At 44.6% G+C, this 15,562-nt stretch overlaps 1 protein-coding gene across 2 annotated transcripts; it reads left to right on the top strand.

Annotated features, from left to right (window-relative positions):
• Positions 1 to 3,800: 3,800 nt before the first annotated feature.
• SPRYD7 (SPRY domain containing 7) lies at positions 3,801 to 15,076 on the top strand. 2 transcript variants are annotated; one of them, XM_069881359.1, is made up of 5 exons: positions 3,801 to 3,915; positions 6,703 to 6,819; positions 9,776 to 9,942; positions 11,607 to 11,709; positions 14,891 to 15,076. In XM_069881359.1, the coding sequence occupies exons 1-5, from the start codon at positions 3,819 to 3,821 to the stop codon at positions 14,986 to 14,988; spliced, it is 582 nt and encodes a 193-aa protein (XP_069737460.1). In that variant the 5' UTR covers positions 3,801 to 3,818; the 3' UTR covers positions 14,989 to 15,076. The 2 variants fall into 2 exon arrangements, with proteins under 2 accessions (XP_069737460.1, XP_069737469.1); XM_069881368.1 differs by lacking the exon at positions 11,607 to 11,709.
• The last annotated feature ends 486 nt before the right edge of the window (positions 15,077 to 15,562 follow it).

Genomic DNA, 15,562 nt, shown 5'->3' with positions numbered 1-15,562 from the left:
CTGGCAGCAAGGCAGGGCCAACCACCGCTCCCCAAAGCCCCATCCCCTTCAGTCCAGTTCATTTGGCAATGCTGACTTCGTGTGGCGAGATGTGTTTGTATTCCCATTGCTCATTTGGGGGAAAAAAGGACTTACTGGAGGGAAAGGACTTCCCCAGAGGGAAAAATGGGGTGGAGAGTCATTTGGAGGTCGAGCCTCTTTCCAAGGTTTTTGTGTATTTCTTTAACTATATCAACATCTGTCATTTAACATTTACTGTAAACAAACCCACAGTGTGTGATGGACAATAAAAATCCCACAGTAACTTAAATGGGACTATATATATGAACAATAAACTACCAATGAGAATGGTGATGCCCTCCACACAAAATAAATAACCACCAGTTTCCACCTGATATTTACTTCTTACAAGTTCAAGACTAATCCCATTTGGCATGCTTTAAGGAAGTGAGCTCTTGACCTCAAATGTTTATGGGCTGTAACAGTAAGTCCAATAAAAGAAAGGAAACATATCTTAAAGCTGCTCTTAAAATCAGATTGGTTCTAGGCAAAATTTTGAGACAGATAGCGTTGCACCTCATGTTTCCAGTAAAGGAGCAAGTGTGAATGACACAGCCCATCCTGACCAGTACGATATTTCTTGCTATGAAGATTTCTTTCAACAAGGGGCTTTGAATATCCACATAACCCTCCACCCACCTCCTCCAAGACAGGTGACATTGTACCACATGGGTTACATTGGTTTCATCATATTATATACTGTAATAAAATGTTAAGGCAGTTTTCTAGGTGAAATGCCACAAAACAAGACCCCAGCTGAAAATTACAACAAACAATTTAATTCCCAATTGGTTTGGAGATAAATAAGCCTTAAAATATAAGTATTTAAATTATCTGCTGCCTGTAAAACATTCTAGATCAGCAGTTAATGGTGCAACTTTATTGGTTATTTTAATGTAGATAAATAAAAATGTGAAGTAGGCACAGGTGGGGTTCTATATCCATGTTATCACTGTTTACTATATCTGTTAGAGCCTAGTTTATGGCCCCTGTTCTGGATGGTTTGAGGTGCAGGGGTAGCTCTAGGGATTTTGCTAAAGAAACACTTGTGTAACCCAAAGGCCACAAGTCAAGCTACAGCTTTTTAAATTATGTGCCATTCTGCCTCTGTGGAAGAGACACAAAGCTGGTCCCAAAGTGTTCTTTGCAAAAAAATACTAAGTGCAATGATAACGTGGTCGCTTTTCACTGTAGCAGCCTTTACAGTTGAGTTCAACTGGTCCTGAGAAAATCAGAGAAAATGCTGTGCCAAAACACAGAATCACAGAATGGTTGGAGTTGGAAGGGACCTCTGGAGATTTTCCAGTCCAAACTCTCTGCTGAAGCACCTTCAACTGAAAACTTTTGAACAGATGAGAAAGTTCTCTAGAAGCACATGGGACCCAAAAAGTTCAGAGTTAAGACTCAGTAGCAGGACAGGTCTAGAACATCATAGAAACATAGAATGGTTTGGGTTGGAAGGGAGCTTAAAGATCATCCAGTTCCAACCCCCTGACATGGGCAGGGACACCTCCCACCAGCCCAGGCTGCCCAAGGCCCCATCCAGCCTGGCCTTGAACACCTCCAGGGATGGGGCAGCCACATCTTCCCTGGGCAACCTGTGCCAGTGCCCCATCACTCTCATAGTGTAGAAATTCCTCCTTATGTCTAGTCTAAATCTGCCCCTCTCCAGTTTGTAGCCATTGCCCCTAGTCCTATGACTACAAGCTTTTGTAAACAGTCCCTCCCCAATAGTGGGGGAATGGTTTGGGTTGGAAGATCATCCAATTCCACCCACCCCGCCATGGGCAGGGACACCTCCCACCAGATCAGGTTGCTCAAAGCCTCATCCAACCTGGCCCTGCACACCTCTAGATGAGGAGCAAGGGCAGCCCATAGAGAGCAAATGCAATGGAGACATGTGGAGAGACCCTGGGCAGCAGAGGCAGCTGGCCCCTACCAGGCCTGGCTGTGCAAATCTTTGACTTCAAGAAGTCCTGTCTTTTTTGACTTTTCCAAGAAAGAATTAAAAAGAAAAAGAAAAAAAACACAAAACACTGGAATAACTGACCAGTAATTTTCCACAGAAGAGTCCCTGCCCAAATGGCCCAGCACAGTGAAGTTCATTGAAGTGATACCAACCATCTGCTCATCATCATCACTGTCCTTTTTTTTTTTTTTAAATAGAATCATAGAGTCATTAAGGTTGGAAAACATCATTCAGTCCAACCATTACCCCAACACCACCACATCTACTAAACCATATCCCATAGTGCCACATTCACACATTTTTTTAACACCTCCAGCAATGGTGACTCCACCACTTCCCTGGGCAGCTTGGTCCAGTGCTTCATCACTCTTTCAGTAAAGAAACTTCTCCCAATATCCAATCTAAACCTCCCATGGCACAACTGGAGGCCATTTACTCTCATCCTATCACTTGTTACTTGAGAGGAGAGAACACCTACCTCTCTACAACCTCCTTTCAGATAGTTGTAAAGAATAATGTCTCCCCTCAGCCTCCTTTCCTCCAGGATAAACAACCATGGTGCCCTCAGTTGCCTCTCATAAGGCTTCTTCTCCAGACCCTTCACCAGCTTTGTTGCTCTTCTCTGGATGTAGTTGGAAAAGACCTCTAAGGTCATTCAGTCCAACCATCACCCCAACACCACCGTGACTACTAAATCACGTCCCACAGTGCTGTGCCTACATGCCTTTTGAACACCTCCAGGGATGGAGACTGCACCACTTCCCAGGGCAGCCTGGTCCAATGCTTCACTGCTCTTTCAGTAAGATTTTTTTTCTAATCTCCAACCTAAACCTCCCCTGGTGCAACCTGAGGCCATTCCCTCTCTTCCTGTCACTTGTTACTTGGTAGATGAGACCAGCATCCACCTCACTACAACGTCCTTTCAGGTAGTTATAGAGAGTGATAAGGTCTCCCCTCAGCCTCCTCTTCTCAAGGCTAAACAACCCTCAGCTGCTCCTCATAAGGCCTGTTCTCCAGACCCTTCACCAGTTTTGTTGCTCTTCTCTGGACTCGCTCCAGAGCCTCAACATCCTTCTTGTGGTAAGGAGCCCAAGGCTGAACACAGTATTTGAGAAGCGGTCTCACCAGTGCCGAGTACAGAGGGAGAATAACCATTTCTGATACAAGCCAAGATGCCGTTGGCCTTCTTGGCCACCTGGGCACACTGCTGGCCCATGTTCAGTCGCTGTTGACCAACACCCCCAGGTCCCTCTCCTCCAGGCAGCTTTCCAGGCAAGCCCGGATGGCTCCACGGGGCTGTTGCATCCCAAGCGCTGCACTCTGCGCGTGGCCTGGCTGAACCTCATCCTGTTGGTCCCAGCCTTTCGATGCCCGGGCGCGAGGCAGGCGGATGGGAGTTGTCCTTCGTGCACATACAGGCACGTCTACACTGTCCGGGCACTGCCACATCCACACATGGTCCCTCCGGTGCGGAGGAGAAGAAGCAGATTCCCGCCTGCTCCCGCTCTGATTTAACTCCTCCCTTTGGCTGGAACGACGGGCTTCGAACCGGGGGGGCCACGAGGGGGCCGGGGCCGCCCGCCCTGCAGAGCCAGCTCCGACCGGCAGGGGGCGCCGCTTCCCCCGCCCCCGCCCTGCAGCGCTAGCTCCGACCCACAGGGGCGCCGCTCCCCATTCCCGCCCCGCAGAGCCTCCTCCTGCCCGACAGGGGGCGCCGCTCCCCCTTCCAGCCCGGCAGCGCCTCCTCCCGGCCGGCAGGGGGCGGCGGCGGCGCGTGCGCGGGGCGGCGATGGCGTCGCGGTGCTGCTGGTGCTGCGGGGATGGCGAGGAGGGCGCCGTCCCGCTGGAGGAGATGCCGGCCGTGCAGCTCGACACGCAGCGCATGGGTAGGCGGGGGCGCCGCTCCCCTCCCCCCGCAGCCAGGCCGCCCCTCACGGGGGGCGGGGGGAGCCAGGGGGTCCCCGAGACCCAGGGGCGCCCCGGGGTCCTCAGGCCGGTGGCGCCGCCCGGGGGTCCCTGTGCCCGGGGGTCCCACCCTGGGGGTGCTGATGGCCTCGTGCCACCAGGGGTGCCCGGGTGTCCTCATGCTGATCTTGCTCCCAGGTGTCCTCGAGCCAATGTTGTTGCTTCCCAGGTGTCCCCCTGCCAGCAGGGATACCCAGGTGTCCTCATGCCGGTGTTGCTGCCCAGGTGTCCCCCTGCCAGTGTGGAAACCTGTGTGTCCTCATGCCCGTGGCAATACCCGCGTGTTCTTACGCTGGTGGCACTGCCTGGCTGTCCTCGTGCCTAGGTGTCCGCATACCGGTGTTGTTGCTGTCCAGGTGTCCTCATGCCGGCAGGGATGCTTGGGTGTCCTTGTGCTGGTCTTGCTGCCCAGGTGTCCTCATGCTCAGGTGTCCCCCTGACAGCGGGGATCCCCAGGTGTCCTCGTGCCTGTGACAACATCCGGGTGTCCTTATGCTGGTGGCACTGCCCGGGTGTCCTTGTGCCCGGGTGTCCTTGTGCCCAGGTGTCCACATACCAGTGTTGTTGCTGCCCAGAGTGCCAGTGTTGCTGCCGGGGTGTCGTCGAGCCAGTGGGGATGCCCAGGTGTCCTCGTGCCCGTGACACCGCTTGGGTGTCCTCGTGCCAGTGTTGTTGCTGCCTGGGTGTCCTCGTGCTGGCGGGGATGCCTGGGTGTCTTTGTGCGGGTGGCACCACTGGGACGTCCTCATGCCGGTGGCACCGGTGCGTGTGCCCGCTTTGGTAGTCTGTCCTCTCTCCCCTTGGGGAATCAGGCTGAGGAAGTCGTGTTTCATTAGAAAGGGTGTTTCTTTAGAAGGATTAGGAAGTTTTCAAGGGAAAACCAGTCTCCCTTTTGTTTAAATCAGAGCGTGTCCAGAGGAGGGCAGTGAAGCTGGGGAACAGTCTGGAGAACAAGTCTTATGAGGAGCAGCTGAGGGAACTGGGGTTGTTTAGGAAGCTGAGGGGAGACCTTATCGCTCTCTACAACTACCTGAAAGGAGGTTGTAGCGAGGTGGGTGCTGGTCTCCTCTACCAAGTAACAAGTGACAGGAAGAGAGAGAATGGCTTCAAGTTGCAGCAGGGGAGGTTTAGGTTGGAGATTAGAAAAACATTCTTACTGAAAGAGTGGAGAGGCATTGGACCAGGCTGCCCAGGGAAGTGGTGCAGTCTCCATCCCTGGAGGTGTTCAAAAGGCATGTAGACACGGTAGTGTGGGACGTGATTTAGTAGTCACGGTGGTGTTGGGGTGATGGTTGGACTGAATGACCTTAGAGGTCTTTTCCAACCACATCCAGAGAAGAGCAACAAAGCTGGTGAAGGGTCTGGAGAAGAAGCCTTATGAGAGGCAACTGGGGGATCCAGGGTTGTTTAGCCTGGAGGAAAGGAGGCTGAGGGGGGACTTTATCACTGCCTACAATTATCTGAAAGGTGGTTGTAGAGAGGTGGGTGTTGGTCCCTTCTCCCAAGTGTTAGATGATAGAACAAGAAGAAATGGCCTCAAGCTGCTCCAGGGAAGGTTCGGATTAGACATCAGGAAAAACTTCTTCACTGAAGGGATTTGTAGGCACTGAACCAAGCTGCCCAGGGAAGTGGTGGAGTCACCATCCCTGGAGGTGTTGAAAAGACAGGTAGACGAGGTGCTCAGGGATCTGGTTTAGTAGTGGACAGGTACGGTCGGGCTTGATGATCTCGAGGGTCTTTTCTGGGCGAGCAATTCTATGAAATTCGGTTGAAGCTCCTCAGCAGGATGGGCATGTGGGGCTGCGCCTCAGCCTGAGCGGCCTGAGCGTGTGTGTGGGTGGGATGGTGCCCGGCTGGGGTGGGGCAGGGCCTGTCGGGTCACAGTCACAGCAGTGAAGATACAGAAGGAGCTAAGCCATGCGGAGCCTTGCTCGTAGTGCTCTTGAGTGTCCTCCTCGGGATGAGCTGTGCCCGAAGCCGTGCCCGGGCCTCCCTGGGGAGAGAAGCAATCGAGGCAGCCACATCAGAGCCAGGGAAGGAGCAGCTGGAGAGCAACCGTGTGACCCAGACAGGGTCCAGTGCTCAAACACAATTATTAGCCTGCTTTTATTCAGTTGTGTCAAGATCATGTGACCCATGATCTTGACCTCAGCAACACTGCCTAAAAATGAAGTCTTCCACTGGAAAAGGAAAGCTTAGCAGAGGTGTATTTGGCTCTTGTTTTGGCAGACATGTTTCTAATAAAAGGATTTTTTTCAGAGAATAATTAAACACCTTGTGATTCCATCAAACATTTCTACCCGATGTGCCTTTCCTTCTCTTTGCAGACTTTTTTCCTCCGGTGTATAGAGACAGGGTACAGGACTTTGGTCTCACAGTGAACCCTTTCTGACTAAATTGTAAGTTATGCTTCTGATGTGGCTGAGCAAAGGTTGTGATCAGCATGGTGCTGTAGAGATCAAGTGGTGAAATTAGAGCAGTGTATAGATTTTAAAGAAATAAACCGTAGCTGAAAGATGACTTAGCCTGTAAACAGCCTTCCTTTTCTTACTTCAAAGCATGGCCCATCATCATCATTCTCGCAGACTAATGAAGCTTTTACTTGGGGCAGAAAGAACAAAACCTGGTCTCAATGTTTAGGGCTTTTAAGGGCTGATTCCAAAGTTTTAAAAATGTTTTGAAGTTTTGTGGCTTTTTTCTCCTTGCAGGAACAGACGTGGTAATTGTTAAGAATGGCAGAAGAATATGTGGCACAGGAGGCTGCTTAGCCAATGCACCTTTACATCAAACCAAGAGCTATTTCGAGTTTAAAATCCAGTCCACAGGTTAGTCAGCAAAAATGTACAACTTTAAGTTTGGAAGCGTCGTCACATTGCCTGCTGGTGGCCATTTCTCAAAATACCAAGCACATGTGTCTTTCTAATTGCGTCCTTGAACTTGTGAACATTAGAGAGTTTTGTAAGTCACCGTTGTGTAAAAGGACATTGCTTTTTTTAATTATGATACAGAAATATTAAAAAGAATGGTAAGTATATTATAAAGGAGAGCAAATGCTAAAATACCGTAATGTTTTGTATGCCGCTATATGCATGTTTTTCAGTTAGCGTATTTTATAACTGTTTCTTGGTAAATAAATACTTATGACCACACAAAACGCTGTACCTATGAAGTATTTCTTTTAAAGTACTGCAATTTAAACATGCTCTGTGTTTGCTCAAGCAAGGGGAACACTCCTTGAGCTACAGTCGCTCCTCAAATTGAATATGGAATATTCTGACACTGCTTTATCAAGAGGAGCCTTTCTACACTTTGTTTCTTTATTTGTTTCGCACAGATCTAATGCGAGGCAACTGAAAGTGAATGAAATCTGGAAGCGTATGCTTTTACTCATATGGTCAGATTCACTAGTACAGAGCACACTCCAGGCTTGCCTATATTCTAACACTGAAAGTTGGCCTGTATTTTTTTAAAAAACCCCAGATACTGTGAAAATTAAGCTGTTCTTTCCCTAAGCATTCTGAGGGAAGGAAGAAGAAGGGAAGGGTTAGTCCAGAGACAGGTCTTATGATACCAGCTGGAGCTTGAACCTGTCACCTTTTGCATAAGAGTTGTTGGCATTCAGTTTGATTGGAGTGCAGACAGTGTGAACACAAGTCTGTCCAAAACACCTCGCAGTCAAACCAGTTGTTTAGTTTTAAACTACATGTCTTAATTTGGCAATTTTAGTATCCTTTATGTTGGGGGAAGAATCCGCTGTAGCTGTGATTCATGTATGGTCATTATTCACACAGTGTCTGTGTTCCTATTCTTAATTTAAGAAACAAGGGAAATAAACTCCTGATCCCTATAAGCTGTCTCTCATGTATTCCTGTGCTTCAAGGCAGGAGAATTCTAGATCCTTTAGCGTAAATCCTTGATTCCCAGAAGTGTCCCTGCACAGGCTGTTTGGGGTCATCTGTGGGGTCACCCTGACTGTTGTAAAGTTTTCTGAAATCCAATCTCAGTGTTATTCACACTTTTGTCCTTTTAATTCTGGGCATTTAAGTATTAGAATAAATTGTTCTGCAATTTTGTCTTTTGAAACTAATTTTCTTATATTTTTTGCCTCATTTTAGTCTTAAACAGTCCCGAATTTTTTTCATTGTCTCCTTAGAGATGATATTTTTACACTTCCGATGAGTTTTGTTGTTTCTTCTAGAATATCTCTAATTGACTGAACTTGTCTTCAGGCATTCCAATGGATGTTCTGTTCCAGCTGCAGCAGCAGTAGATGTCCTGCATGTGCTGTGTCTATGATACAACTGCTTTATACATGCCATACATCCAGAAATTTTTCACAACAGTAGGGCACAAACTCGCATTCAGCAGACAGTCTGAGATAACCCCCAAATTATATTCTATGAACTGGTTGCCAAGCCTCTGTTGTATTTGTCACTTAGTGTTCCTACTTACCTGCTGTTCTTCATAATTCAGAAGGAGCAAATGCATTCTCCTTATTTCAGACCTCTTAACCAATTTGTCAGGATCATTTAAAACTTGAAAGGCTTCTGAAGAGCTTGCAGACCTGTCAGGTTGGTATTGGCAGCATGTTTAATAAACGCATTGTCACATTATCCAAGTCACTGATGTGAATACAGAGCAGTATCTGACCTGGGGCGTTCAATACAAAACCTCAGGCTCCACTGGAGTCATCTTTTTTTTTGATTTGACAGGGTGCTACCAATGTATAGTCCTGGAATACAGTTTTTTTAACTGGTTATGCATTCACATGGCTGCAACTGTCTAGAGCATGTTTTCATAATTTGACTATTGCAATGTTGTATGAGGTTCAAAAACATTACTGAATCAAGATTTGTCATATTTACAATTTCTTCTTTTTTTTTCCTAAGACTGAAAAGACTCTGACAAAGAAAACTGTAGTGTTCACAGATCCATGCTAGTTGGTTTTATTTTTTACATCCTCCTACAGTCTTAGAGTTTGTTTTCAGTATTTTTCTGGGAATTAAAGTTGAGCTAAGTGGTTACAATTCTCTGGATCCTTCTTTTTCAGGATTAATGCTGTTTATCTTCAGTCTTGTGACTGCTTGTACTGGATCTGGCCAGGATGGAGTTAATTTTTCTTTTAGCAGCCCCTGTACTGCTGTGTTTTGGATTTGTGACCAAAGTAATATTGATAATGCTACTAGGAGAAGTGTTTGCACAGCATCAAGGCCTTCTGTGTTTCTCACTCTGCCCCTCAGTAGATAAGATCATGGTGAGGGGGTATGTGAGAGGCTGGGAGGGGACACAACCAGGTGGATGACCTGAAGTAACCAAACTGATATTTCATGCCACATAGTGTCATGCTCAGCAATGAGGGGAGAGGACTTAAGGAGGTTAGCCGTCTTTTGCTTGGGAATTGGCTGGGCATCGGTCTACCCATGGGAGGTAGTGAGTCATTGCTTTTGCATAGTTTTTCTTGTATTGTTTTCTTTCTTTCTTCCACTTCTTCTTTGCTTATTAAACAATTTGTATCTTTACCCACAGTTTTTCTTGGTTTTACTTTTCCTTTCCTATTCCTCCTTCCCACTGGGAGCTGGGGGGGATGTGAGTGAGTGGCTGGGTGTTGCTTAGCTGCCTGCCAGGGCTAACCCACAGCAGTCCTGGTATTTCCAAGAGATATTTGCTGGTAGTACCACCATGGCACTAGTTAAAACCACATTCTTTATGCTGTCCTGCTTCAATCATATAGTCTTCAAAAGAATGGCTTTTTTTTTTTACCATGTTAATTTCAAATTTTAGGTATTTGGGGTATTGGAGTCGCAACTGAGAAAGCAAACTTGAATCAAGTTCCTCTTGGTCAAGATGTCCATAGCCTGGTGTTGAGGAATGATGGAACTCTGTACTATAACAAGGAGGAGAAAAATAGACTACCAGTAAACAGCCTTCCTCAGGAGGGCGATGTTGTGGTGAGTTTCCTAAGGCTTCTTTATCTTCCCCAGATATTCCCAGATTCTTCTTTTTTACAGCTCTCTGGTTAGACACACTGACTAACTCAGTGAAATTGTTCAGCTTGCATCTCCCAGTTTGGAAAGTGCTGCTCCAAACTCCCATGGTACTTAAATGGATCAGCCTGGATACCAGTGGTCTTCATTTTCAGCACTGATATGTTTCTGAACGAGGGACAGACTTTACCCATGTTTGAAAAGTAGCCTCTAATACTCTGTTGCAGTCTGGTTGTGGGATCTACCTGATGGGTAACTCCCTCCACAAGGATCCTGTGTTGTTTGAGATGGGAGCTTCCTGAACAAATAATGTGCTGGAATGTGTTGCATTGCTATGTACCGTGCCCAGCTGAACTCAAGGTCCCGTAGCTGACTGGTTAATGATTAGAAGGACAGAGCTGAGCAGAGAGAGGTCCTGGGTGATAGATGAATTGTATACTTAACCAGAGTTTTGTAGGGAAGGAGAGAGATTAAGTGGGGTGGGGGTAATGCTCGCTGGGAAGATGATTAAGGATGAAAGAAATGAAAAACCTTGGGATTTTTTTGTACCTTGCCATTCCATTCCAGATTTCTCAAAACATCCTTAATGGACTTTGTTCAAAGGGTTATGTTTCGTTGCTGTCATTTTCTCCATGTCCTGTTAAGAGATTTATTTTCAAAAATTTATGGGAGTAATGCAATGAAATTTAGTTCATTTATTGCCACTACTTTTTCTTGCTGGGTAACTTTACCTCTATATAGGAATGGTAAGAAATTCCATCTTTAGAAGCCCCACACAGCTAAAGTTGGCTCCTTTACCCTCATATACTATACTGTTCTTTTAACAGCCTTCTGAAACTGTTTTTTTTGAGAGTTGCAGACTCTTTCAGGGTTTGGTCGAACTACGTAGTCTGAGCAGCTTTGACTAATTACAGAAAAGTAGCTGGTGTGTGACTGGTAACTCCCCAGTTTTCATAAACTTAAATTATTTTGTTCTGTCATGAAAATAGATTTCTGACGTAGTGTATGACAGCACCGATTGTCACACTCAGCTGTACCAAAAGTGTAAAAAAACCCCATTTAGCTAACAAATAAGTAATTTATTACCTTGTCAGTGTTTGCTTTCTGCTCTGTCATCGGCATGTCTATAATGTTGTGTATGAAACCATGGCCTCTTGCTGCTGGCAGACAAAATGAATTGAGAGAGGTTTCCACATGGAAGTATGGACAGATAAACCTAGTTCATAGCATCACTGTTTCTTAAAGTGATTTCCTTGAGGAGATATGAACAAGACTGCAAACTGCTTAATATTCAAAATCCTTGAAAATTTTATGTTTCTTTAACATGGTCAAGAGGAGTCTGGAAATTTGTTTAGTAAACTGCCTTAGGTAAGATGCCGTGTGCAGTGCAGTGCTGCAACCAAATTGAGTAAGTGTTAAGGAATCCTGAGTATTTGAAAATACAAATGTTACTGCTCATTTATTAACTTCTAGTCCTTCACAGGAATATTTCAAGTGAGGTTTTCTGGGATGCTGTGGTTTGCATAGTGGTGTTAAAATTTGCCTATGGCTAAGAAAACTAAATTAAGTAGCAATCTTATATGTATAAACTTGTTGATGCTTTTTAATTAATTTTCTGTACTTTGTAGGGCATTACATATGACCATGTAGAATTAAATGTATATTTAAATGGGAGGAACATGCATTGTCCAGCCTCAGGAATCCGAGGGACTGTCTATCCAGTGGTCTATGGTAAATCAGAGATTTTCAAACTGTTTCACAGTATAGACAATATTTTTGTACCGAGCCTGTCTTCTGAGCTATGTATTCTCTCACTTAGATGGAACACACATCAATCATTTATTTTTGGCAACTACAACAATAAATTGCGTGAAAATACAAAACTGGGAAAATACAAAAGTATATTTTCACCTTCTTGGTAGTTAGAAAACAAAGCACCACTTACTGACTACTAACAGTGTCCACATCCAACAAGCTGGGGAGTTACTGCACTAGCCTAAAAATTGCCAGGCAAAACCCTGTGAATCAGATAGAGAAATGAAAAACAGAAAATTTGAAGTAATATAGACTTATTAGTGAATGATAATCTAGTTTATCTCTGAACCTCCATATTTATGCCTATTTATTTCACTTACTTCATAAATGCATACAGGGTTAAATACAAATAGATACTGAGTTGCTGTTTGTATTTTCTTAGGGAAGTAGTAACTCTAATGTAGCGGCAGTACTAGTGGTACAGCTCTTTGCTGCTATGCCTTGTTGATGCCTGGTTTTGAGATGCAGCAATTGGTGAGCAAATTGTGGTAGACGTTTTGCCAGCAGCCATCAATTCAACACAGTCGTTTAGAACAAGAACCAAATATCATGTCCAAACGATCCCTACATAGGCAGTTTAAGAAAGAGTTCATGAATTCTAGAAGCTGGAATTTGGCCAAGACACATTTGAGCAATTTACTCTTCCAGAACTTGACTACAGAAGTAGATCTCAAGTAGTCAGAATTCTGTTTAACGTCTCATCTGAAAGGCAGCACTTCCACAAGCTCAGTGCGTAATCAACGTTACCCTCTGGGCTGGCTTGTAACTCACAGTAAGCGATAAATGCTTATTGCCCCCCCTGCATTACACCTACAGCTGTGTCCAGTTTATTTTTATTCCTGTGTGAGCTTCATCTAAGTATTAGCCTCTTCCAAAGTAATTTTGCTCTTGTGATGCCACTAACTATGTTACATGGATAGGGTTTTTTTCGTTTCTTGGTTGGTTCCTAGTGAATTGTTGGCATGTTTCTGTTTATATATCTTGATACATTCATAATAGTGAATTTATGAACAGGAAGAAAATGCCCTAGGTGGTTTGTAGAGATTTTGAAGTCTACAAACGTAGCTGACAAATGATATCTCACCAAGCTATTGGAGTGGCGATTGTTTTTTTGTGGTCGTTCCGTGATGTATTGCTAAGCCACATGATGGCGCTGCTAAAATGCCTTGGCAGGCAGCAGCTGCTCTGTGGGATCTCCTCCTGCAGGCACCTTGAGCAGCGGGAAGAGAGCTGCTGGATGAGAACTGATGGGTGCATCTTCCCCGTATTTTGGAAATGATGTTACATAGCATGGAGAAGGCAGGTTGCTTTCAGAAAACATTTGGTGGCATGGTAGCCTACTGTAAATATCTTTTTCTCTGACTAAAGAAGTTCCGTGCCTGAGGAATGCAGTGACCTTTTATTTCAGGCTCTTATCTTCCACAAGTGGGCATAATTTCATCATAATTATCATGTCTCCTACATGTAGCTGTAACAATTGCAGCCTGAAATTTGCTTTTGCATGGTACTTACTTGGTATAAACTTTAACTGTAACTGTCCTTGATTTAATGTGAACTTCTTGTAGTCACGTGAAAGGATTTGACCGTTGAGAAGTGAGTTTGTTAAGCATTAATATATCCATAATTCAAACTAGAACTACAGTTATTGAGAAGACAAAGTGCTCAGGGACATGGTTTAGTGGCAGATAGGAATGGTTGGACTCGATGATCCAAGAGGTCTTTTTCAACCTGGTGATTCTGTGATTCTATGATAGAGCAGGCAAGCACGGGGTCAAGTCACAGAAAAGTGGACTTAAAGGCTGTTCCCTTCAGCAGTTACCTCAGGCACTCTTGCAGAAGAGAGATGCAAACACTGCCTAAGAACTACGAAACTGTACACCTATAGTAATAGCAGTTTTAACTGAGCCTGGAAGGGGGGAATTCCTACCTTTTCTCCAAGATACCTAAATTCCAACCCAGAATTTGGAGATGAAGCTTTTCTATTTTGATCTGGTGTTGCTAGCATACCAGGTTTGTCTTAGAAGAAGTTGTCTTTGAAAGATATCCTGCTTTTCTGACTGGTTGGGTATGTCAATTTGAAAGTTTTGCTCTGAAAATCCTCAGCAGTTTCTTTTTTGTGCTCTACGCTGAGGGTAGTAACACTTGTGTCCCAGATTTTGCAGGGGTCCAAAACTGAGAGAGGTGTTGTAAAAACTGGTTAACTTCCAACTTAAAGAAGCAGTCAAAGAAGCTCTCTTTAGATCACATGCTAAAACAGATGGTCTGACACCAACCACTGCAGATACATGAAATCTTGTAAACCTCCAGAAAAATGATTGTAGACAGCTGACACTCCAGCAAATTTAGGAAACGGACAGAAAAATGTGCAGCTGAGGAGGCATCAGCCCTGAAATATAGAATGATAGAATAGTTTGGGTTGGAAAGGACCTTAAAGATCACCTAGTTCCAATCCCCTGCCATGGGCAGGGACACCTCCCACCAGCCCAGGCTGCCCAAGGCCCCATCCAACCTAGCCTTGAACACCTCCAGGGATGGGGCAGCCACAGCTTCCCTGGGCAACCTGTGCCAGTGCCTCGCCACTCTCATAGTGAAGAAATTCTTTCTTATGTTTAATCTAAATCTGCCCCTCTTCAATTTAAAGCCATTGCCCCAAGTCCTATCACTACAAGCCTTTGTAAACAGTGCCTCCCCAGCTTTCTTGTAGCCTCTTCAGGTACTGGGAGGGTAGATGTCTGGTAGCGTCCTTAATCGGTAGATTTCTGGAGCAATGGAATAGAAAATTCGTAGGGAATTACCTGAAGCCCTGCTAGCACTCCTAGTGAAATCACAGGTAGCATTCTCTGTGACTTCACCTAGGACCGTTACCCACTAGAATAAACAGCAGAAAAGGAAGGCAACTTGCTTTCCTTGGGTATGTGTGTAGGGTTTTAACAAATCTGTTGAAGAGATATCTTTTCATTGTATTGTATAGATGTAATGGATGTACTGGAGAATATTCTCCATGTTTTAGGCATAGTATATAATCTAGTAAGATGATATAATAGGGGATCAAACTGTGTTTCTTCTCTAATTCCTTCTGTTTATTTTTTTTCTACAGTTGACGACAGTGCTATTCTGGATTGTCAGTTCAGTGATTTTTTTCATCCACCTCCACCAGGGTTTGAAAAGATCCTGTTTGAGCAGCAAATCTTCTGAGTGTCTTCATACTGAACGTTTGGACTCTGCACTGCTACTAAAGTTTTGTCATCTTAAATAAAGCTTCACGTCACTTTTAGGAAACATATCTGTATTTTTAGTAAGTACTTGTGACTGTTGTCAGCAGAATTAATATATTAACTGCAACACCAGGTAACTGTGTTGCAAATGCAAGATTTTTGACAATGCTTTGTGATTTGTTTGTGGTTTGGAGCAGGGTTTTTCTCTGAATCGCACTTGATGTGTAAGGAGTCTAAGGGTTATTATAGATACCAGTATTACATTCAGTATTTTGAATAAACTGGAGGTTTGTAAAGCCAGTAGTTCTCATCCATACTATGGAGATCCAGCTTTTTTTGAAGTCTGCTGTATTTAAGAATATTTAATGGTGAAAGCTGCTACCTTGAGCTTGATGTAGAGTTGCTTTAAAATACAGAGAAGACTTTCTTCTTCAGCCCTGGCATTTGAAATAGAAAACATTTTGGTAAATATAAAATATTCAAAATAGCTGCTAAATTCACGAAAAATATGATAAGAGAGTAAAATGCATTTGTAAACCACATAATGTAACTAC

This window comes from Phaenicophaeus curvirostris, chromosome 1 (assembly GCF_032191515.1).
Source record: "Phaenicophaeus curvirostris isolate KB17595 chromosome 1, BPBGC_Pcur_1.0, whole genome shotgun sequence".
In the NCBI taxonomy this organism is placed as follows: Eukaryota; Metazoa; Chordata; class Aves; order Cuculiformes; family Cuculidae; genus Phaenicophaeus; species Phaenicophaeus curvirostris.
Note: the sequence above shows the minus strand (reverse complement) of the source record. Positions and strands in the feature narration are given on the sequence as shown.

What these genes read in the sequence shown, in the direction of transcription:
- SPRYD7 (XM_069881359.1), top strand. Translation starts at nt 3,819, where the DNA reads ATGGCGTCGCGGTGCTGCTGGTGCTGCGGGGATGGCGAGGAGGGCGCC. An exon ending in GCTCGACACGCAGCGCATGG is followed by an intron (nt 3,916 to 6,702) that starts GTAGGCGGGGGC and finishes TTCTCCTTGCAG; the next exon opens with GAACAGACGTGGTAATTGTT. An exon ending in CTCAGGAGGGCGATGTTGTG is followed by an intron (nt 9,943 to 11,606) that starts GTGAGTTTCCTA and finishes TGTACTTTGTAG; the next exon opens with GGCATTACATATGACCATGT.